Source organism: Prionailurus viverrinus, chromosome B2 (genome assembly GCF_022837055.1).
Source record: "Prionailurus viverrinus isolate Anna chromosome B2, UM_Priviv_1.0, whole genome shotgun sequence".
In the NCBI taxonomy this organism is placed as follows: domain Eukaryota; kingdom Metazoa; phylum Chordata; class Mammalia; order Carnivora; family Felidae; genus Prionailurus; species Prionailurus viverrinus.
In genome coordinates this window covers 63,439,525-63,465,636 of record NC_062565.1, presented here as the reverse complement: position 1 = coordinate 63,465,636, position 26,112 = coordinate 63,439,525, and the positions used below count along the sequence as shown (strand labels likewise).

Below are 26,112 nucleotides of genomic sequence, written 5' to 3'. Positions count from 1 at the left end.
ATGCCCCTCCTGTCTTCCAATGTGTCCTCAACGTAGAGGTGCTTACTCATATTCACACTTGGGTCTTGTCTTTTATTTATTATTGTTTCATGTTGCTTGCAACTTCAGTTTCTCCCTATTTGTTGATTTCCTTGCCTCAGTTTGTAAGTGTACTCAATTAGAAAATAAAATGAAACAAAATGACAACAAAAAGCTTTTCCTTGACCTCTCCAGATGTGATCTTAAGCCATCCCTCTTCATACCTCAGCTTCTGAAAAGAATAGTCGATAATTCCCTTTCTCAATAACTACTATACTTTCAAGACCCATTGTGTGGTCTTTCTGCTTCTGCACAGCACAGCTTCTGCATATCTGCTTCTGCACAGCACAGCTACTCTCAAAACCAGCCTTGTTCCAGATCACCAAAGGCTTTTCCTCAGACCCCATCCTCCCTAATGTCTCTGAAGCATTTCTACTCAGTTGGCTATCCCCTTCCTTTCAAAACTGCTCTCTTATTCCATTTCTCTATACAGTTGACCCTTGAACAACTCAGGGGTTAGGGGTGCTGACCCCTGCACAGTTGAAATCTGTGTATCTTTTGACTCCCCCCAAAACTTAACTACTAATAGCCTACTATTGACCAAAAGGCTTACTTATAACAATAGTCGATTAACACATATTTTATATGTTTTATATACTATATTCTTATAATAAAACCAGAGAAAAGAAAATATCATTAAGAAAATCATAAGGAAGAAAAAATACATTCACAGGACCGTATTTATCAAAAATCAATGTAATTAAGTGGACCTGCACAGTTCAAACCCATGTTGTTCAAGGGTCAAATGTACTTTTAACTTTCTCATTCACCTCCACTCAACCCTATATATAAATTTACCTTAATTTCAAGGTTCTGTCCTCAGTTCTTTTCTTCCTACAGTCTCTCCCTTGGCCATCCTATCTAGTCTGGTGGCTTCAATTATCACCTATAAACCGACGACTTCTTAACAGAAAACTCCGTCTTCTTCCTTATGATCTCAATCCAGGTTTTAAGGAGCTGGTACATTTCCATTTGCAGATCCTTTTGGCTACTCTAATGCTGTAGGCTTGACACTGACTCATCTCCAAAAGAATGTTTTCCTCTAGTATTTTCTACTTTGGTTAATGGCACGATCACCATTTCAGATTTGATACTTTAGTCACCACTTTTGATACTTAATTCTATTGCCTTGTCTCTGCTCATTCTGTTTCTTTGATATCTGTCCCATCTGGTCATTTCACATTATTTTTATAAGCATCACCTGAGTTTAGCCTTTTATAATTTATTGATCAGACTAAAAAAATAGTTCTATCACTTGCTCCAATATAAAACACACACATTCACACTCTCTATCTGTCTCTCTCTCATGGTGAGGTTATTATTAATCAGCATTTTCATCATGTCTTCCCTTCTCTTCAAAAACCATGAAGGGCCCTGCACTGGTAATGTTAAGGATGATGTTTATTCCACCTCTGGTACAGATGTAGGTGGTGGCAGAGTTGGTGCCCAGCTACCACGGATGCTGGCTGCTAATGGCTTCAGTCTGTGCTCTTCTCCAGAGGTTTGCCTTAGTCGACAGGAACTGCCTTGCCTGGAGGTACCTCAGAAGTTCCTGCCCCTCTCCCCACCTAGTGTGGTCGGTGGGTATCCAAGCCTCACCCCATACTCGAATGTGGGGATAAATTCTCTGGGCTCCAGGATACCTGGCGGGGTCTGGCTAAGAGTAGACTTCTGAAATCACATTTTTGCCTGTGGTCTTCTTCTTCCTTTTTCCGCTTCCCTCACTCTTACAGGTCTCTTCTGAAAATCAGTTACACAAGAACTCCATCTTAGATTCTCCTTTTAGGGAAACCTGACTGAAGTCAACTTCCATGGTACCTCACATAAAACAGGCACTCAAATGTTTCTTGAATAAATAAAATAGGCTTTCAGATTTCTCAGAGAGGTTTTCGTTCAAAATGCAGTTGCTTCTCTCAAAATAGGCATTCTCACTATTTTCTTCCTTTTCTAACTTTTTGTTAATTAGCTCTTGTCTTTTCCTCTCAGTGTACAGATTTTGGTTAGGCTGTATTTATAAGACCTTCAAATTCTCTTAAAGATAAACTATAAACATGATCGAATAAGTACACAATTGAAGTGTTTAATTTAAATTTAAACATGATTTAAATGCATGCTATTAAAGTGTTTTTTGAAAAGGTGTGGAACATTGTATAAAACACATGGCCAATGGAGAGTGTGCAGTGACAGGCTTCAGTATGGCAGAAAGTATGGCACTGTTTTCTTCGATGGTATTTTGCTCTTTTCATGATATTTTCTGGGGTTAATGCTATTTTTTTTAAGTTTTTAAAAATGTATTTATTTTGAGAATGAGAGAGAGGGAGTGAGTACGTGCAGGGGAGGGGCAGAGAGACAGAGAGAATCCTAAGCAGGCTCCACACTGTCAACGCAGAGCCTGACGCAGGGTTCAATCCCACAAATTGTGAGATCATGACCTGAGCTGAAATCAAGAGTCAGACACATAACTGACCGAGCTACCCAGGCGCCCTGGAGTTAATGTTCTTAAGTGGCATTATTAATAAATATAATATTATTATTATTGAATGCATATAAATGGTGTGTGTTTTTATATTACTGAATTTTATGTGCATATGAGGCATTAAATGTACTTTTAGATATTAATATCTCTGACATTGAAAATACTAAAAATGCTCCTTGCTAGTGTTCAGGTGTGCATAGTTTAGTTATTTTTGAATTACAAATGACAAATAACAACATAGTGGCATTAAATGTACTTTTAGATATTAATATCTCTGACATTGAAAATACTAAAAATGCTCCTTGCTAGTGTTCAGGTGTGCATAGTTTAGTTATTTTTGAATTACAAATGACAAATAACAACATAGTGGTCACAGCATATGTTGTGTACTGTTACGAGTTTTAAAAAGTACAATAAATACACAGATATATACATGTACATTGCATGTATGTGATTCGCTGAACAAGTTAAAAATGTCAAATAGATGTCAAATGTATCTATAACTATTCATGAAAAAAATATCCAAGTACAAGTTTACTGGTTTTTAAGGAAAATTAGGAAAAGTCAGTTCTAAGTTATTTCTAGAAAATTCAAGAACTACTCTGAATACTGTTATGCCAGATATTTAGAAATAAGAGTACTGTACCATTTGCTTATATTCCATAAAAGAGAAATTTCCAACTTTCTTAGAATTGTTGCGTCACATTTATTTTGCAATGTCTCTACTGCTCCCCTGAAAAGTGAAACATAACATACTGAGAAAACTAAAGTGCTATAAAATTAAGCTTGGTTTCAGAATCTGTGCTATCACCTAAGGTAACTCAAAATAGTATTTTGAGTTTTACAGAGTTGAGGTCTTGTATTGTTTATTATAAACATAATGCTGGCTTTCAAAGTCATTAGGCCATAAAAATGTTTCATGTTCCAAGTGTTTTGCCTTTCTGAAACTTATATGTTTATATTTTCCAAATTGATTAATAACTTGTGATTAATTCTTGGTTTTGGTAGTTGCCTTCATATATATTCACTGCATGCCAAATGGATAAATAACTCTGTACTTGACATTCCCAGTGGTAAATGTACCAAATAGCTACTAACACATTCAGTGTGATGTTCTGAACAATACTGATGCAGGAATATTAGCATACTGTCACTTTGGAGGAAAGTGCCTTCTCCTTTTCCATTCTCTTTAAGTGTTTCTATGACTAACTAGTTAATATTTATAAGATTCTTTCATAGAACACCTGTCACTAGACTGCATTCAAAGTGCTCCTGACTTAATCTCAGAACATACCTGAGGGCTAAATTGTGATGAAACAGATAAATTTAGATTAGAATCTTGAACGATTTGCCGGAAGTCACAAGTTAATCCAGTCCCACAGCTGGAAACAGAACAGCTCTGTTCCCCAGATCCCCACTGAGCAGCCAGTGCTTGTTCCCAGCTGTTGGTGCAGGATAAACAGGGCACGGGCACAAAATGTGTACTCTTTACAATGTGTGGAGACCAGAAAAGGACCAACTTACCTCTCTACAGTTGTCCCTTATAATGTGTGGCCTTAATGAGAAAAATACATGGCTTTGGTCAAATTCTCAATATTCTCTATTTTAAAGACATGGAAATCCGGGTTTTGAATTGGAACAACAAAACAGACAGTAAGGGCTTCTTATTATATGGAATAAAGAGATTAATGGCCTGACGTCTTGAAGAATTATTGAATGTTTCTGGACATCAGTTTCATTATCTGGTGGACTGGAATAACACCATTGTTCCCTTTCAGCTCTAAAATCTGACAACTGGATGTCCCTGAAATGGCCCCCAGGCCCATACACTGAAGCAGCTCCCTGTCTCTATGGGCCTCAGGGAGATGTGTCTCCAGTTTAAAGGAGGCCCTATAAGTTGTCAGGCTACTTACGCAGCAGAGACCAGTTCTTGGGTGTATTCACATAAATAAATAAGCCATTCAGAATCAGCACTCTGTTTACAAAATATGAAACATTTCTCTTTATTAATCCAAATAACAGCTGATAAAGCTATTCTGTTACAATACAAATGGTGTCATTTGGCCCTTTATTTAAATGAATATAGACCTCAGCTTGCTGTGGTTTAACGACCTATATGAGTATTACTGGAATTAAACCGTTGGTTACAATCTCTTTTTCTTGTTATAGCTGTCCCAGAGCACTTTGTGAAATCTTCTGCTTCAAGTGCACTGTAGAGACTCATTAACTAGAGTGAAGTTTACCACAATGGACCATTGTCCATTACTGTCATTAACTAGCTGTGATACTGATCTAAGGGGTGGCCTGTTCTCATAATGTCTGGGCTACATCTCATACTATGTCTTTTTTCACCTGTTTCTAATAAGACTGAGCTAGAAGTCTCCCAAAGTCTTGTTTCTTTATCTTTCCCACTAGTCAGAGTGTGAGGCAAAAGTAGAAGAGTCCTGTCCGTGCTACACAACTACCTCTTTGTAAGCATTTGTTTGACATTAACATATGTTAGCCTCTTTCTCTTCTTCCTGCCTTACTCCATTGCTTCAGCAGCTACATTTGATGCAGTTTTGGTGGACACCAAACCAAACTGGAGTAAGCAGGAATATCTGAGTGGCACAACACTGGGAGAAAATTGTGAAGTGCAAATTTTCAGGTAAAACAGACCAATGTCATTCCTTGAACTTCTTTATCAAAGTTCTCTGAAATTCTGATTCTGTATCTTGAGGAGCTTCTAACGGACAATATTAGAAAATCTCACAAGCACTAAATCATACCTTATTATATGATCAGTTGATGAAGTTACATGCTATTGGGACTTCATCAGTCAGGACAAGCAGAGGAAATTAATATGCAAAGTAATAAATGATACACTTTTGCTACTAGGAATGTATCATATAATAAAGGTAAGAAGACTACTATGCTAGTATATTCTATACTGATTTCCCACTTAATCTCTGAAATAGGGTATAAAATGATGAAAGCATATAGATGACTTATATTTACTTATTTATACACACATATAACATATAACACTCAAAGCACATAAAAAAGAACTGAATAAAGTCAGATTATAAATGTACAAAATCTGTACATAAGATATATAAAGATACAGATATTTATAATGTTTGAATGCTTTATATTCCTAGTAGAAATGGCACTTCAGACCAAAAGAATATAAATGAAAGCAAACCATCATATGATTTTTATATGGTAGAATTTGTATTACAGTATATTTTTTTCTCTCTAGGTGGCTATTTTAACTCAGTTAAGAGTTTTCTCAATTATATAATATTGACCTCCTATAGATATTAATTTTAATAGCCTTATAGGTAAATAGGGGATAACTAGATAATTCTAAATGGTAAGTGAGTTTCTAGAAAGACAACAAATAACGACACAGAGAGTAGTATCAGGTACTGAAACAATGGTGATGGCTCCCCCAAAGTCTGCTCTGGAGCTCTGCAAACAGAAACACAGGGATAGGGTTGCCTGAGTGGCTCAGTTGGTTAAGTGTCTGACTCTTGATTTTGGCTCAGGTCACGATCTCATGGTCAATGAACATGGTTTGTGAGCATGTCATGAGTTCAAGCCCTGAGTCGGGCTCTGTGTTGACAGCCTTGTTGGGATTCATCTCTCTCTCTCCCCACCTCCCCTGCTAGCATTCTCTGTCTCTTTCTCTCTCAAAATAAATAAATAAATTTAAAATATAAGAAATGCAAGGATAAATGTAAATTTGATCATTTTTATCCTCTAAGTTTCATATTTGGTTTTGTACATCCGAGTAAGATGTTGGGGAAAAGTTGCATAGCCCTTGGAACCCCTAGGTATACAATTTCCCAGTTACGCATCTAAAAATGTCATATAGGATCTAAAATGGTATTTCTTGGAAACTCTCAAGGTAATCCTTAAGAAGATATCCTTAAGAAATTTCACAGGAAGTAAATGGAAAAAGATGTCATTTGTATAGCCAGGAAGTTTAAAACATGTGCAACAAACATGAAACATTAGTTGTAGAATGCAGAACCTCTAAGATGTTATTTACAATATGTATATTTACATATTTATAAATGGATCCAAGCCAAAAAAGGTGATTTTCTCCCCCTATATTTATGTTCTACCTAGGACCAGAATTAAAACAATTATTTTTAAAAAAGTTGACTTTTTCCTTATAGCAATTCAAATTCTTGGTACAAGGAAACCAGCAATAGCATTAGTGAGTGAGCAGAATTACGGATACACTCATTGTACATTTTAAAGGTCAGTGTCAGTTTCAATACATAGAGATTAGAAGACAATCTTATATTTCTCTCTCATCTTCATGTGCAACTAAATTACTTTCTGAAGCTGAAAATTCATAATTATTCATTCTTTTCTCTATAAGGCTCCTCCCTAAAATTCAAGCCCATGTAAAATAATTTAATCTCAACTACAGACTATTGTTAGTGGTTTCTACCAGGCCCTGAACTCACATCATTGGAACTATGAGGTAATTCTATGGCTCTGAAATTAGCACTGTGGAATAAGCTACCCTAAAATTTTTTTTTTACCATAAAATTTCTGTTCAGGCTCAAAATTAGAACCCAGCAATAAAAAATGAAAGAGTGAGGTGTCATCTTGGTCCAACCAAACAACCTCTATTTGGGGCAGCAACTAGCTGACTCACCAACAAAATGTTTTTTTCAGAGACCTAGAGTGATTTCTTTAAAAAAGTCCATGGTAGTTTCATGCCAACCGTGAGATGACTATTCAGACATGCACTTAATGTGATTAAAATGGAAAAATCCAAGGTTACATTAAAACAGTAATTTTTTACGTTTTGGGAGGTGCTATTAAGAATATTAGGAAATTCTGTAGGAATCTACATCTTAGAAGGAATTTTTATAAATGTGAGTTCTTTTGAGATATATCATGTGAACTTCTATAAACATGCTTAGTTGTCTGAAATACTCTTCACTGAGATACTTTTCTGGGTTTCCATTCAGTTCTTGTCTTTATCTCTCTATCGGATTCCCTATTGGTGCCTCTCCTTCCTCAAAATTCACCCCCTTTTACACCCTTCTTGCAATTTTTATTTCTAACGCTCTCTCAATTATTCAACTGAAACTTCTCTCTCAGCTGGCACCAATTCCAGCCACCTCTTCTTTTATCCAACATCTTTCCTCTGACTTTGTTCCAAATTTTAATCCTATTCAACCTTCCATGCATTCTGAAATGCTCTTCTGTTGACTTTTTGGCCCTGCAGTATCCTGGTACCCTATCCTGGCCCTTCTCTGACCTCACCAGGGCTGAACATCCTCTTGGCCTCCATGCTGTTCTCCCTTACTTCTCTCTGACATACTGTCATCTTAGGTTTAGGGTCAATGCTAAGCATTAGTTGAATTTTTAAAATTGTGTTAATCTATAAAGGATGTGAGACTTAAAAATGTGGCAGCCAAATTTTTTACTTCTAAGACTTCATAAAGATTACAAAGTAAAAAATAGATACATAATGGCATGTGACAGATTCAAAGAAGAAACTCAGGAGGTTAAGAAAAAAAAAACTATAAATCTCAGATATATATTGCCACCAAACATTGCTGAGGTTAAGAGAAGCTTTTAAGTACAAGAAGTATTCTGCAACTATATTTTATTAAATGAACACTTCATAATCTAAGATTTAGCATCTTAAAAGACAGTGAAAAGATTAAAATGAGTTAATAAACATTTGAAACAGAATTTTGGTGTGGTACTTGGAGAGAAACCAGTGTTCTTATTGTGCTTACAGAAAACTGTACACAAAGGGTTAAAGAGAAAAAGAAAAGGAATTTATCAATCAGAATCTGTATGGTTTAATAAAAATAATAATAGTAATATTAACATGTTTCAATGATGTTTGATATTTTTCAAAGTATGTGACATCTATATTTGAAACTAATGATAACTGTGAGATATTGGTAGAGTAGAAGCTATTAGCTATTTAACCATTGAGGAAAACCAACAAGTCAATTATTTGTTTAAAATTAAATGTTCTACTTTCATTAAAGACATTTATGCCCAAAAGTAAAGTGTGTAAGACTGGCCACATATTTTATATGCCATTGCAATTAACTTAATGACAGCCAATTCCTTCCTGGTCAAACACCCATAAGCAAAATATAAGAGTTTTGTTGACAATGCATCATCAAAAAATAAATTTAAATTCATAGATTTTTCTGTTGTTTTCTATTGCAAGCATCAGTGAAGTGGGGAAATGGTCTCTGTTTGTAGAACATGTGTATGTAAGTATGTGTGTATGCATACACACACATACACATACAAGTACATTAGTATCTCTAAAAGAGCTGAGTGCTACCTAACTCTTGAGCAGAGAAGAAATGGTAGCACTAAGATGGACCTAACAGCAAATATGTAAGAATGGTCATTTCTTTAATTTGCTTCCATTTTAAGTAGCTTCAAAGCAGCGTAAGTTGTGGAGTGTATTTGGAAATAATAATTTGTAAATGTGGATAATGCCAATATCTGTTCCAGCTATTTTCCTCAATAAATACGGCACTTGTGAAAGGCAGCAGTAATAATGACAAGCCATGCCTAACGGTATCCATAAAATTCTATTACATTCTTCAGTTTCTGACACATTACTCTTGATAGAAGATAAAAGAAAAGTAATATTAAGTTATTGGGACTATACATATTTATAAATGGAGTAAATTTGCATAAGGTAGTGATTGAACTTTATAATTTGAATATGTTCCTCCATAATTATCACAAAGAATACATAAGTTTAATTTATTCTTTAACACACCTTCCTCTGAAATGTAAGCTTTGATAGGGTACAATTTTAATTTGAAGCATTATTATTTTTTAAAAGCCTCATTTGAATATTTTTTTTTTTATTTCAGCAAGTATCTGACAAAAGCTCTCATAATTATCTTACAAGCCAAATTAAGAATTGTGGGTGGGAAAGAGGTAGAGTTGAATGTATTTGTACATGATTTAATTATCATGCCACAAGAACATCAATGATAATCAAGATGGCAGCCATTGCTGGTGTTATGTGAACTTGTCAGCTTCTGTTCTGTTCAGGATTTATTAAAGATTTGCATGAAGACTTAGAGGATAGGTTTATCAAATTTTAAGGTGATATAAAGCTGGGAGCTATTTCACTGGAAAGAAAACTAATAGAATGACATTCGAGACCAAAATTCAGAAGATAAAATGTAATAAGGACAAAGATCAATTCCTACTCTGCAATTCAAAAAGGCAACTGAACAACAGCAGGATGGATGAAAATCTGACTTGGCAGAAGTTTTCATTAAAATAAAAGAGAGGGAACTTCAAACTGACCACATGTTTGTATAAATCAAAAGTGCGATATCACTGTCCAATTAAAAATTTGTTAAGAAGATGGATCTCATGTCAAATGTGCTTACCATGCACACAGACAACTCTGCCATGGGAAGAATAATTCAGACATAATGCCTTAGACCTCACCTCACCCACCTAGCTCCATAATTTCCATTTCAAACAACCTACAGAGTATACATTTTTGGGTATTGAAACTAAATCTGCTTATTATTTTTCTACTTCATTGAGCTACAGTTGGAAAAATTATATATAGTTAAGGCATACAACTTGATGATCTGATCTACATTGTGAACTATTCGCCACAATTAAGCTAATTAACATATCCATCACCTCACAGATAATTACCCTTTTTTTTTCTTGTGGTAAAAACACATAAGATCTAACCTTTTAGCAAATTTCAAGTATACAATATTAATTATAGTCTCTTTGTTGTACATTAGATCTCTAGAAGTTATTTATCTTGCATAACTAAAGCTATACACTTTGACCAACATCTCCCCTAGCTCCCTCATCCTAGCCTCTGGTAACCACCATTCTACCTCTGTTTATATGAATCTGACATTTTTGGATTTAGACAGATAAGTGAGAACATGCAGTATTTGTCTTTCTGTATATCTGGCTTAACTCACTTAGCATAATGTCCTCCATATTCATCCATGTTATTACAAATGACAGGATTTCCTCCTTTTTAAAGACTGAATAATATTCTATTATGTGCACACGTGTGTGTGTGTGTGTGTGTGTGTGTGAGATCACATTTTCTTTATCCATTCACCTGTCAACACATGTTTAAGTTGTTTGCATATCATGGGAGTGAAAATATTTCCTTGAATTGCTGGTTTTATTTCCTTTGGATAGATACCCAGAAGTGTAATTGCTGGGTCATTAGGTAGTTCTATTTTTAATTTTAAGAAACCTCCATGCTCTTTTCTATGGTGGCTGTCCCAATTTACATTCCTACCAACAGTGCACTAGGGTTCCCTTTTCTCTGCATCCTTACCAACACTTCTTATCTCTTGTGTTTCTGATAATAGCCATTCTAACAGGTGTGAGGTGATAGCTCGTTACGGTTTGATTTGCATTCCCTGATTATTAGTGATATTTGGCAACTTTTAATGTACATGTTGGCCATTTGTATGTCTTATTTTGAGAAATGTCTAAGTCAGGTTCTTTGCCCATTTTTAAATTGTGTTACTAGGGGTTTGCTGTTGAGGTGCTTGAGTTCCTATATATTCTGTATATTAACTAGGGGGGTATAATTTATCACTCAGTTTCCAAGAAAGGAGAGAGGTTAGAAGGAAAATGTCCCCTGGATACTGAACATAGAAAATAACTCAGAAACATGGTCCTGCATCTAGGACCATCTAGGACCTAGACATCTTGGCCATTATGTGAAAAAACAGAAAAAGAAGCTTAAAAATTAACTTCACAAGGTCATTTCATTTAGCCCTCTGCTCCCAGTGGTTTAAACGCTTAAGGCAGACTCAAAAGCCCAGATCTAGAGAAATAATTTTTTATTTTTCTCCCTAGGACTCCTTAAAACTTTCATCAGATGGATTAATGAACTCCTGAATAGAGAGGAGCTGGAGATCCGAAGGGGAAATTATAATTGTATATATAGGTGTTGGGAGTAGAACTCAAGTACGCTACTTTATAAATAATTTTTAAATATCAGCATAATTCCACTTATTAGCCATGTATCCTATCTGAGTTGTTTAAAACCTTAGTTTCTCTATAAGGGTGATAGCATTTTATACTTCCTAGAGCTATTGTGAGAAATAAATAATGAAATAAGATGAAGCATTTAGCACATTATAGGTAACCCATAAATCTTAGCCATTACTCACAAAAGTTGTCCTTTTATTTTCTTAGCCATCAAAATTTACTAATAAGCCTTTTTGTGTTTACTAAACTAGCCATTGGGCATAAAATCTAGACACAGAATTTTTTAATTTTGATTTTTTCCCAAATCAAATCTTAATTGTCCCACCAAAAAATATAAAAAACAAAAACAAAGGAACAAAGCCACTCTAGTAGAAGGAGTTAGTTTAAAAAAAAATACACAGAAGCATCGTCTCAATCTTAAACTCCAGTAGAAGTATATGGTCAATAGTACCGGGCATACTTGCCACATTTTGCTCTGCCCTAAATAAGACCACACAAGTTCAGTCCCATTCTTGATATATCCAGAAAGTCCATGAGTGTTTTCTGGGAATTATTATCAGTGTGTTAGGAGTTAGGAACCCACATAAAAGAAAGAGTTAAGAGAAATGGGATTTTATTGACCTGATAAAAGCTAAACCTTGGTAAAATATACCACTGGTTCCCAAATATTCGAAGGACTCTAATACTTGAGGCAAATGACTTATTTGCCAGAGGGCAGACTGGAAATAACAAATAAAAAATGACTAAAAAAGAGATTTGGGGTTAATATGCTGGGACAGTAAAAGAGAACATGGGATTTAGAATCAAAAGCCCCCAAATCCAGTCCTGGTTCTACTTTTTATTAGCTCTTTGACTTTAGGCAAGTCACCTAAACTCTCTGAGTCATACATTCCTCATAAATAAGGTAACAAAGTTGATAATAATAATTGTATGAGCAAGCACACATAAAATGTTTTGAGACTTTAAAATGATTTGAAAATGGTAATAACAATAAGCCATAAGAATGGGGTATCCCACTGCTGAAAATATTCAACTGAGCCTGACCCATTATCACTGCAGGGGGTCCCTTTACTGGAGGAAGATAAGACTAACTATTTCAAGTACAATTTATTCACTTACTACACATTTTATCTCAAAGGCAGTAAACAGTAATGAAAGAAGAATTACAATGCATCACTAATGTCAATAATTTAATTCGGCTAAAGACTGTAGTTAATATCCACAATCCTCACAGAATTCATGAACAGGCTGGAACTCCACAAAGATACTCGTCAACTTAACTCTGCAAACATCAGCTTAACTCAAAACTCCAAAGTATGACCAACGTGTCCTAGATCAAATTACGGTTAATTCATTTCACCTAAACTATGTCTCTACATTTGTGCTGCCAATCTTAAAAATATATAGAACTTTCTGGATTGTAAAGGCTCTGTCAAAATCTCAAATTTCAGCCTTTGGATAGTTAATACTCTTCTTAGGCCCATCTGCTTGCTATATTTTGGGTTTATTTTTATTAATGTTCGGAAATAAGTGAGCCCTGAGACAGTAATGGCTGCCAGTTGTTCCAAGTTTACTTACCCTCTGACCTTCTTTTCCAGGTGGACCTTGTGGGCCTTGTATCCCCAGGGAACCCTGGTGTGGGGTGAGGGTAAAGAACACATGTTAATAGACGGTTTCAAGTACAGTTGCCTCACAAAGCATGCTGTGAAAATTAATACCTACTTTATTGATTAAGCAAATCTTTTTAAATGATTTGAGTTTTTCCAAAGTTAGACTCTGTAATATATTAAAAATGGTAAGTTCTTCGGCGACTGGCTTATCTTTGGAGTTAACTTCAGAAAAGAAAAAAAAAGGCGATTCCAAATCAGGTGTGAGACCAGTGTTCACTTCAATAAAGACTCCCATATGGTCAGAACTATGTTTCACCGAACTACCATAAATAAGTAGTAACAATATTTTCAAGCAGGGAAAAAAAGTCTCTTTCTATATTTGAACTCTATAAATACAGCCACACTTTTCGTTGAGAGTAGCTCTGTAAGTATCCTCTGAGAAAACACATGGTTATGATGTTGGCTTCAACATATGTCTCTTCATAGCATTTAATTTTTAGTATCACAGACATTATTTAACACTTTCTCACAGCTTATCAAGAGGCAGAAAAATAATCTTTTTTTCAGGTTATAAAAAAGGCCCAGGAAATCCCAGGTGCTGTTAATCTGCCAATTAAGTCTCCTGATTGTCAGTTACTTTTATACGAGAATTCTTACTCAACATGAAACTCAAAATGATCATATGGCTATTTTTTAAAATTGTCAGTAATTATTGCCTCTTTTAAAGTTTCTTCTTAGCTCTCCTGATGCTTCCTTCTTCCCCATTCCATCTTTTAAACATGAGAGTTTAGGCTTATTTTCTTCTCAGTGCTCATTACCTCCCCATGATCTCGTGTACTGAGGGCTTTGAATATTCTAGGCCAGTGACTCCAAGGTTTATAATCTAGGTTATTTTCTGAGCTGCATATTCACATATCCAACTGCCTGTTTTTGATACTCACTCTAATATCTCACAGGCATCTGAAACAGCACATCAGACACTGAACTTAGGACCCTCTCTCCCAAACTGGATTCTCTTCCAGCATTCCCCAACTCAGTAAATCCACACAACACTCTGCTAGTGTTCATGCCAAAAATCTAGAGCTCAACCTCCACACTTTCCTCTCTCAAATCTCTCTTTCATATCCAATTACCAAGTCTGGTTGGTGCATCTCCAAAGTATATTTGGAACCATCTATTTCTTTACATCACAACAGCTCCAATGATTACTTCTTGCTTGCTCATCTGTAAGAACTTCTCAGTTGAACCAGACACCAACCTCCCCAACCTCCACGTCACAGCCAAACTGATCTTAAGAAAACACCTGACCTTCTCTGACTTTCCACAGGATGGGATGAATGTCTTGGTTCATCAGTCCTAAAGTGCCTTATACTTGTCCTTTAAACTCCTTATCATAAGTTCATTTAAATGATTGCTCAGGTAATGAATTCACCAAGCTCTAAGGATAACAAGTAGAATCTGTGTCTTATTCAATACTACGTGCCTATTAATGTCTGAATGAAAAAATTTATAGTGGGAAATCAATTTACTTTAATAAGTTTTTGGGTAAATCCAACAATTTTCAAAGGGTTTTACAAATATTAATGATTAACCTATCATACATTTAATGCTTAAATGGTTTGGAATAAATGAGAAATCTAGTAATTCATATTCAAACAAATCTGAATTTACCACCATTCCAGAAGAAACTGATTTATTACCTAATTTTTAAAAAATTATGATACATTTGTACATTATGACCTTTTTTCTTTAAAATCTGTTGTTAATTTTAAACTAAAACATCAGATGTGCTTGTGATGACCTATAATTATTTATTATATGTATATTCATTTTTTACAGAAGAAACTTAAGTTTTAATGAATGTCATAATGTGCATAATTTCACCATCTAATTTTATTTGAAATAAAAAAGTTATAAACATGTTGTAATTTTTCATTCAGATAGCTCTCATTTGATTAAAGTTGTCAGTATTTAATATAAATTACTGTAACTCATTTTCAAAAAGCATTAATACAAAAAATTCTGCATGTATCACAAATCCTCAGTGTTTCCTCAAATCTTTCTGATTCCTTCCAAACAAAACACTAGTAAAAAGTATGTATTTATTACTTTCATTTCTTTTATTTATTCTTGGACCAATTTAATATCATAGGGACATATAAAGCCTATGTTTTATTGATTTAGGGAGGAATAAAAAACAAGGAATGAAAAAAGTGATCAGTTCTGTTTGATTTTTTACAAAAAATACCTGCCAAAAGATATATAACAGAGGAAAGCTGGCTAATTAGGCCAACTTAAGGATGGCAAATTTATAATGTGCATAAGCAAAACAACTTCTGAAATCCAAATATACCAAGTATTAATTACAATGTAATTACAGGGAGTTGTGTCATCTTTTTATAAGAACGACACAATCTTGGCTTTAGATTAAACTCCTTGCTTTTACCCTTAGGAAACTATTATAATTTCATGAATAGTCAAACTTATATACAACATTTTTGATATCTATACAAATGTTGACAGCTCTTTCAGTGTTTTTCAACATGAGATACTAAAACATACACCAAATATTCATCAAGGGAGTACAATTAAGTCTGAACTACATATAATCAAAATTGCATTCCCTTTACTAGTTGGAGAAATTGTATAACAAAAGCCTACAAAAATGCAAAAATATTAAACTTGATTTGGAATGGATTCAAAAATATTTATGAGACCCTTTTGTGTGCAAAGTCCAAATGGTACACTCACACACATAAGCTCACTAGTATGCCTCCTGAATGTTCATGATTCTGAATCCCATGCCCCACCCCCACCCTATATTTGCTAAGTCTAGAACCCAGATAGGTTTTTGATGAAAAGTTAGGGAATTATTTTTAATCTCCAATGGATTATTCACTATTTGGATTATCCATGACCAATTTTTAATCCTAGCCACATTACATTAATGTTCAGAACATTTGGGGGCTGTCTTTATTGAAAGTAGTTGACATTAATGAAGAAAAATAATATCAGTATTGTCATTAGTAAAACATAGGTCAATCAAGTATAAAGAAATTATATTTATTCCCCAAATAAGAAATTAAAATTTGGGGATGATTCACTATTTGCAATTATCCAGTTTACTACTCCGTTCGTTTACTAAAATCAAACAGTGAATTTGCTGATCACTTACTATTGAAAATTATAGATATATCTAAGCTCCAGCCTACTTAAATTTGGGTGGAGCTCACCATTTGTCTCAGACCTTTTGCCCAATTCTTTCTTTCTCTGGCCTTGTAAATGCCATTATGTGTGTACTTTATTTACTCTCATTTGACTATGAGTCCTAGAGGACAGAGCATCATTTGTTTTCTATCCTCTACCACACTTATAGAAGAGACTCAATATATACTTAGTAAATTGCACCATCAGGAAGAAAACACCAGGATGGAATACTGGGTGGTGGTGATAGGAAACAGATTTCTGGCTGATATCTAATCACAATTATTTTCAAAACTTGAACTTAAATACATTGGATAACTTTCTATCTTGTCTGTATTTCTCATCTAAAGTAATTCAATGATCTGATGTCTAAGAGTAAAATGGCCTTACAATTCATGTAAGAATTAATTATTTACCTCTTCTTATATCATCTCCATTATGGAACTTATTTAAATCTCAACCACTATTTGATATTTTATAATTTAAACCACTTTTAAATTAGAGAATCATTATTTTATGTATCTTTGTGTATGTGGCATATTTGTATAATCTGTGCATTGTTTTCTTCTTTGATTTTATTTGCTGAAGAGTGATGCCTATTTATTTTTTATACTTTTTTCATCTTAGTCTGCTCTGAAAATAACCGTAAACTGGATTATTCCTAATTTTTCATGAACATAAAGATTCGCTTCTTTTCTGAAAGAGAAGTATAAGAATGTATTTAGAATATTCATGATGTAAATATCTGCATATGTCTACAGAGGCATTCATTCCTTTTATTTTTTTTAATTTTATTTTTTTTACATTTATTTATTTTTGAGACACAGAGAGAGACAGAGCACAAGCAGGGAAGGGGCAGAGAGAGAATGAGACACAGGATCTGAAGCAGGCTCCAGGTTCCGAGGTGTCAGCACAGAGCCCGATGTGGGGCTCGAACACACAAACCTGACCCTGAGATCAGGACCTGAGCCGATGTTGGACACTTAACCGACTAAGCCATCCAGGCGCCCAATTCCTTTTTTTTTTTTTTTAAGTGGAATCCTAGACATTAAAAATGTTGACAGGGAAAGGAATTCATAAGGCTGTTGCCTCTTTTAGCTAGACTAAAACTATGTAAAAAATAGTCCAAACTAGCTAAATCATTTTAAGGTCCAGTGGACAGCTATTATAGTGTGTTACATTTCACATAGCTCTCTCTGGACAATCTGCTATTTAAGACAGTCTAGAGCTTATCATTATGGAAGCCCATGTAAATATTTAACTGAGAAATTACTTAGAATTAACTGGTTCAGAACAGAATTTTGAAGTGTTTAACAAATACAGTAAATGTTTAGTAGAGTTAATAGGGTAGATTAATTGCATTTAAACACATTTTCATTTGTGTAGGAGGCAAGATATATTCATAACTTCTTAATCAAAGAAAGAAGCTGAAGTAAAAAAAGGAAGTTTCATTTTGAAGTATTATTTGCACTCCCTTGCCAGGGATGTTGCAGAATATATGATACCTAAAACGTATTTCAACAAAAATGTTATGCAAGTAAGTGTATTTTAACTGTTATGATTATTGCTTTAGGATATGCTTCATAGACTTGAAACATAAGATTAAGCAGAATCTTCATAGATTCTTAAAATACCATGAGAGCATTTTCTGTCTTTCAAATAGAGTGTACAAAATTAAAATGGAAAACAGAGTTTATCCGTCTTTATAGAAAATTTCATGCCTTTAATATGAGAACAATGGGAACAAATTTTATAAGCTGGAGACATAAGAACAAAAAAACAAAAAGCAAATTAGTGTAAATGTAACAGACATATACTCCAGTCATGGGAAATGGTTTTCTCATATTAGTTCTGAGAAGTGGAATTCAAGAATGTTTATGTCAATAAATTAAAGGAGTGACCAGTTTTACATAATTTCATAAATTGTCATGATACAAGAAAGAATTTCCCTTAGGGTGTGTAGGTATTCAGAAAAGATATTTTATGTTATATATAAAAACCCTAACATTTTATCATAAGCAGTTGTCAGTACACACTAGGAAACAAATGTCTTTGAAATAAAAAAAAAATAGAATTTCTTTCATACACTAAAAAAAAAAATGCACTGACAAACCTTTCCAATAATACTGACAAGAGAAGAATAAGAAGAGCTGTCACTAGAAAAAAAAACTATAAAATATTTGTATGGACAGGAATGTTTCCATCATTATCAGTTATAGTAAACAGGTTCCATACTTGGATGGACAGTTTTATATTACCTTAAACAATTTAAAAAAGAGGTTATTTGTAGTGCTTTCAAAATTTAACAATTTCATTGGAAAGCCTTGCCAGCATTTTGGACATGAGGCCAATTAATTATGATTGCTCCATGTGGTTACAGAGATAAATTTTAATAGTAATCTTTTCCTATGTTTTCTGAACTGAGAAATCACATCTCTTTTTATTTTTTTTTAAATATTTATTTTGACAGAGAGAGAGAGAGAGAGAGAGAGAGCAGAGAAGGGGCAGAGAGAGAGAATTCCAAGCAAGCTCCATGCTGTCAGTGCAGAGCCTGACACAGGGCTTAATCTCATGAAGTGTGAACCAAAATCAAGACCTGAGCCAAAAATCGAGTTTGACACTCAACCAACTGGGCCATCTAGGTGCCCCAAAAATCACATCTATTTTTTTTTAATGTTTATTTTTGAAAGAAAGACAGAGACAGGGGAGGGGCAAAGAGAGGGAGAGATACAGAATCCGAAGGAGGCTCCAGGCTCTCAGCTGTCAGCACAGAGCCTGAAGCGGGGCTTGAACTCATGGACTGTGAGATTATGACCTGAGCCAAAGTCGGACGCTCAACCGACTGAGCCACCCAGGTGCCCCTCACATCTCTTTTTACATGTAGATTCTGAAATAGCAGGTTTTTAGTAACTTGATTCAGCCATGAACACTAGAAATATAAATCAAATAACAGAATTTATAGTCTGTGAATCTGGAATGCTGTGGGACATCTGTACTACCCATAAACTTTCCTCTAACAATGATTTTTGCCCCTATTATGAGATATTCTACTTTGTAAGTTGTATATATCCTCAGTTCCTTTCCACTTTGAATATTATCTAGCACAGCATTTAGTAGGCACTGAATGGCTGAATGACTGAAAAGATTCTGATTGTTTACACTTCTCTTGGTACTTCTGCTGAGGTGAGAATATTAATTACCATAGCTACCAAAATTCAAATTAAAAATTTATATTCTTCATACACAAATGCCACTTGATACCAAAATAATCCAAGTTATTTTTAATTCTTATGTGGTAAACTTGCAAAATAGATGTTCTACTTCTATTTGGAGGAGGTGCCCTTCATTAGAGAAAGAAATATAAATTCTATTAATTTATCTCATATTGATGAGAATTAAGTACTTTTTGAAAAAAAACCAACATGAACTGAAGAGATTCAAGTATCTATACAAACCATTAATTAATAAGAAATAGAACCAATCAAATTATTTAAAATGCTTATGTCATTTAAAACAATGTAGTTTCAGGGCATCTGGGTGGCTCAGTCAGTTAAGCATTTGATTTTGGCTCAGGATATGACCTTGCAGTTTGTGGGATTGAGGCCCACCTCAGGCTTCACACTGACAGCAAGGAGCCTGCTTGGAATTCTCCTCTCCCTCTCTCTCTGCCCCTCCCTTGCTCGCTCACTTGCTCTCTCTCAAAATAAGTAAATAAACTTAAAAAAATAAAATAATATAGTTTCATATTTGGTAATTATTCTTGCCTTAATTGACTTGTCACAAATATTTTCATATTTTGTTAATTTCATATTTTTAGATTTCTTGACTATGAAAAACTTTATGTAAATTTGCTTTATTTCAGACCTAACCCAATAATGAAATGGTTTGATTTCAGTTATCTCAAGGTTATGTTGACAAGTAGGCTGATGGTCTGTCAAATCCATTTGTATCATCTGTCTTAATGATTTATGTGAGCGAGAATATGATTGATTCAGTGTTAACGATGAATCTGATCATAATAACAATCTGTGTTTTTGGATTGGCTTTGTCATAGCTCACTGGCCACATGGGAGACATGGTTTCCCTGCAGAAAAAGGAAAAATCTATACATAGGTTGTTTTTAAGTGTCTTCCAGTAACTTCTGGGAATGGACAACATCATACAAACATAATACCAAATTTAATATCATGAATAACTTTTGCATTTGGGCGATGCAACATAAGTGACAAGACTGAAGGAAACTTAATCTAGTAATTTTGGAATTAAAACATAAATCAATATAGAGATATTTACAACCACATGAAAGACCTAGGAATTTAATGCAGATAACTGTGAAGATGGTTAATACAGTATCAGACTATGTAAGTGACAACTGATTAAGGTGGTAAACACCAAACTTTTAAGAGGGGGAAAATGCTCTATAGTGTAGAAAGAAATTTTAGAAACATATTACTAACATACATTGACGACTTCTCTGTTTAACTTCTTTCCACTGGCCTTCCTCCTTTCTGCCAAGAGCATCCATTTCCCTCAGGATGATTAAGATCATAATAGTGTAAGTGTAAAGACAATGGAAGAGTCAATGTACAACTTTTGATAACTAAGAGTTCATATAAGACAATAGTCTGGAAGCTAGGCTCCATTAATGGAAAAGTGTCAAGTACCTCATCATCATACATCAAGAGATATCCTCATAGATCACAAAGTTTAACCATGTATCACGTGGCACAGAGGAAGGAGCAGATAGAGGTTGTTTCTGCCCAACCAGAAAGAGAATTGAAAACATGTCCTTCCCTTCTGTTTCCTTGCATGAAGAGTTTCAGGAGAAGAATGGTGGATTAATCAGATATCAGTACTCCTGCTTTACCTCTTCTTAGGAAACCAGGAAGAAGAAGAATTCATAATGCATCATATTTTTAATCAGACAATAAGTGAAACCTTTATAATTCTGATGGAAATAATTTCCAACCTAGAATTCAATACCAACATAAACTAGCAATCAAGTGTGCAAGTAGAATAAAAAAATTTTAGACATGTGAAATCTCAGAAAACTTACCTCCCTTTTTACATTTTCTTAATAATTTGCTTGAAGATGCATTCACATAAATGAAAGAGTAAAACCAAGAAAGGAGATGATGGTAAAGAAAATTTGGAATCAATCCAGAAAAAAAAAACAAAAGGAATCACAGAATGAGAATTTTGTAGTTTTCATGGAAAGCTAGTGGCCAAGAATGGAGTAAAAGGTCTTAATGGGACTCTTCCAAATAAAAGACTCAGTGACAGAATTTGAAAAATATGGAGGATAAGGGTGCCAGGGTGACTCAGTTGGTTAAGCATCCGACTTGGGTTCAGGTTATGATTTCAGGGATTGTGAGTTCAAGCCCTGTATTGGGCTCTGTGTTGACAGCTCGGAGCATAGAACCTGTTTCAGATTCTGTCTCCTTCTATTTCTGCCCCTTCCCCACTCATGTACTGTCTCTCTTTCTCTCTCTAATATAAAAAATAAACATTAAAGAAAAAAATAAAAACATGGAGGATAGTTACAGGGCAAACAGAGAGATAATTAGAAACACCAGAAAACAAAACAAAACATACTACAACAAAACTATTCAATAAAAGAAAAGTACACCTTGTGGCTCTACAAATACCGATGTGTACATAGTCATAAAATTGTGAAAATTTTATATTTTTTAAATAAAAGTAATACTATAACTCGATTAACAAATCACTTGTGGTTAGGCATCTAGATTGTTTCATTATTTTACTATTTCAAGCAATGCTGAAAAAATAGCCTTGTACACACATTTATTTCATAAATGAATGAGACTATCTGTAGTTAAAATTTGAAATTTTGATAAACAACATCAAATTGTCCTCCAAGAAACTGTATCCACATATATTTCCCTCACAACGTATAAGTGTTTTTCCACATTTTTGCCCACATACTGTACTATCAAACTTTTTGACCTTTGCCAATCTTTTTATTGTGGTGAGAATATTTATTTATTTATTTATTTATTTATTTATTTATTTATTTATTTATAAATGTTTATTTATAGAGAGATTTATTTTAGAGAGAGAGAAAGAGCACAAGCAGGGGAGGGGCAGAGGGAGAGGAGACACAGAATCTGAAGCAGGCTCCAGGCTCTGAGCTGGTAAGAATATTTAACATGAGGTCTATTCTCTTAACAATTTTTAAGTGCATAATACAGTATTAACTATAGGCACAATATTGTACAGTGGATCACTAGAACTTATTAATTTTGTGTATCTGAAACTTTACATGCACTGAACAACAGCTCTGTAATTTCTCCCCCCAGCTCCTGGCAACTATCACTCTACTCTTTGTTTCTGAGTCTCACTATGTTAGATACCTCAAATAAGTGGAATCATACATTATTTGTCCTTCTGTGACTGGCTTATTTCACTTAGCTAATATCCTTCAGGTTCTTTCATGTTGTTGCAAAGGGCAGGATATCATTTTTTTAAAGGCTCAATAATATTTCTTTGTATATATACACCATATATTTGTCCATTTACCCATCAATTGACATTTAGCTTGTTTCTGTATCTTGGCTATTTGTTATAGGCATATGAAAAGACATTCAACATCAGTAATCATCAGGGAAATAAAAGTTAAAATCACAATGAAATATCACTTCACACTTGTTAGGATGGTTACTTTAAAAAAAACATAAATGTTGGCAAGGATGTGGAAAAACTGGAACACATGTACCCTGTTAGTGGGAATGTAAAATGGTGCAGTGGCTATGAAAAACAGTATAGAGGTTACTAGAAAAATTGAAAATGTAACTACATATGATCCAGATATCCCACTTCTGGATATACATACAAAGAAATTGAGGGGCGCCTGGGTGGCGCAGTCGGTTAAGCGTCCGACTTCAGCTCAGGTCACGATCTCTCGGTCCGTGAGTTTGAGCCCCGCGTCAGGCTCTGGGCTGATGGCTCAGAGCCTGGAGCCTGTTTCCGATTCTGTGTCTCCCTCTCTCTCTGCCCCTCCCCTGTTCATGCTCTGTCTCTCTCTGTCCCAAAAATAAATAAACGTTGAAAAAAAATTAAAAAAAAAAAAAAAGAAATTGAGACCACTGCCAATATTGTAAGGGAAAACTAATATCTCAGGGGCATTTTGATTTATATTTCTCTTGTGAGTGAATTTAGATAAGTTTTTATATGTTTAAGAGCCATTTTATTCTTTCTTTTATATAAACTCTGTTTACATCCTTACCCAAGTTTAAAAAACTGGATTCATATATATGTATATGAATTTCAATATGGGAATTGTTTGTGTGGCCACATTTACTAATTTTTTTTTATATGGGTAAAGTAACTGCATTGTCTATTTACTAGCTTTTTGTGGATGTTAAGTGAGACAAAGTGTGCTGACAGTTTTTATATTGACAAAAAAGGCATCCTCGAAAATATTAAAATTCTGAGACTTAAGTATATCTAAAAGTTAACTCAATATTTGTGGAAATTATATTGCAGGTCAATGAACAAGTCAATCAATATACAAATATTTCTTTAAACACAACCTTTTAGAAATGGGGGTCAAACATTTACCCTATATATTCATATCTATTTTATATACTGAGTAAGTTAAGGCTGTGTCAGTGTAATTTCATTTCAGTGCAAGTCGCATTAATAAGATTAGTCATGATGTATTACATAGACCCCCACCCCCGGGATATTATTCCCATGTCACTTTTCAATCTGCTGGGTTTGTAATATGATGTTTTTTCTTCATATGACAAAACTGTGATGTTCTCAAAGCCAGGAATAAATGCCTTAATTTTCAAACTACTAATCAAACACCAGAAAGTTGTCATGAAGGTAAATTACAATTAATGTTTTCTTAATATTTCAGTGAAATGGAGCAATCAGAAAGTTACCTCTGAGTTACTAAAAAAAGAGTAGTGTATCATGTGAACAAATCAATATAATTTGAGAGCCAATGTACAAATATAAAGCTATAACAAACAAGGAAATAATGGTGAACAAAAGGACAAAGCAAACAACATAAAAAAGACTCTCACATTTGCACAGAACCAAGTGGTAGAAGCCCTAGGGCAACACTTCATCAACATTTCAACAAATCTTTTGATGACCTCCACACACTCACAACAACAAATTAGGAAAAGAATGGAGAACTGACATTTATTGAGTACTGCTCTTGCGTCAGGAATTCCACTAGAGTCTTCACATAAGTAATTGAATTTAATTCTAACAACTCTACAAAAAGAATTTTTCCTTCTTATAGATGAGAAAACAAACTTCCTAAAGGTAACATTGCAAATAAGTAGGGGACCTGAGATTTGAACTCAAATATATCTGACCTCAAAATTCAATTCTGCTTTTAATATGTTCTACTTGCTCTTCCAAAGAAATATTTGGAGGATAAGATTTATTTAAATATGCACCATGTTAGCCCATGAGTGGGATTTCAGGTCATCTTATCAAATTATAAGATCTGACAGGATCACCCTTGACATTTTTGATATATGAGGATATTAAACTTTAGAATATATTTTGTTGGGAAACCAAGAAGTGATTGTAAAACAGAATAGCATTCTATAAGAAATGGAATGAAAACTCAACAGCATAGACTGAAGGGAAGTAAGAATGGCAGTGCCTCCGAAGGCCTCTGAGGATTAGAATTGGCCAGAGGCTGAATGAAGCAGTAGTACTGTTAGCAGTGTGGTAAATAAAAGAGCAATGATTTGCTGGATTTGTTTAAAAAGGATTGTTGGAGACGATTCTCCATGAATATTTGGCATTTCTGCTTGTCTTACGAGTGAGGTACTAACTGCTCTATGCTCTAAGCCATCTTTTCACTCACCAGCCTAGCTAAAAGGGAATCTAGAAAACTCAAACTTAATCATGACTCAGCCACCTAATATGCTCTTGTTATCTTGCTATGGTGTTAGATTCTTAGCTAATTGACTGAATACACTGCTCACTCAGCACACTTATGGTAGCACACTAACATAGAGCAGGGGGTTTCTGTAACTTTTGTTAACAGAAACCCATGGGGGAGGGGAAAAAAAAAAGAGGTTAGAGTGGAAGAGAGCCAAAACATAAGAGACTCTTAAAAACTGAGAACAAACTGAGGGTTGATGGGGGGGGGGGGGGTGGGAGGGAGGGGATGGGTATCGAGGAGGGCACCTTTTGGGATGAGCACTGGGTGTTGTATGGAAACCAATTTGACAATAAACTTCATATATTGAAAAAAAATAAAAAATAAAATAAAATAAAATAAAAAATGGGTTTCTGTAAGTTTTGTTAAAAATGTATATTTCCTTATTGATATACTGGATTAATGCTTCAGGTCAAGGGGAAAGATCAGTTCAGAAACTTAAGAAGCAAATCATCTGGTTTTCTAAGGCAGATTTGGATGATTTTGGGATTGTTCAGCTGGTTGGGTCTAGGATCTAGGGGTACATGGTTGAAATCAGTGCTCTAGGTTGGCCTCATCTACATGCTTAGAGTCCTACCTATTAATAATAGCCCTCATTGAATGGTACATGAGACAAATTGAACAGTTCTGGTGTCAGCCTCTTTTGGTAAAGTTATTAAGAGTGGTGGATGAAGTGGCATATTCAAAGGAAAATTTGCCAGGAGCCAAGACAGTATAGAAAAGAGGAATGGATATTGTTGGGAGACAATGGGTCTTTCCATGGGTCTTTCATGTTTCTGCATGTCTTGTGAGGGAGGTACTAATTG

The 26,112-nt window shown here is 34.6% G+C and overlaps 1 protein-coding gene across 1 annotated transcript in view; it reads right to left on the bottom strand.

Moving 5' to 3' along the window:
- The window catches only part of COL19A1 (collagen type XIX alpha 1 chain), a 354,142-nt gene that overhangs the window by 130,112 nt on the left and 197,918 nt on the right, over nucleotides 1-26,112 (bottom strand). Inside the window, exon 15 of the mRNA XM_047860196.1 lies at nucleotides 13,136-13,189. Within this exon, the coding sequence (XP_047716152.1) occupies nucleotides 13,136-13,189 (54 nt within the window). The remainder of the gene's footprint in view (nucleotides 1-13,135; nucleotides 13,190-26,112) is intronic.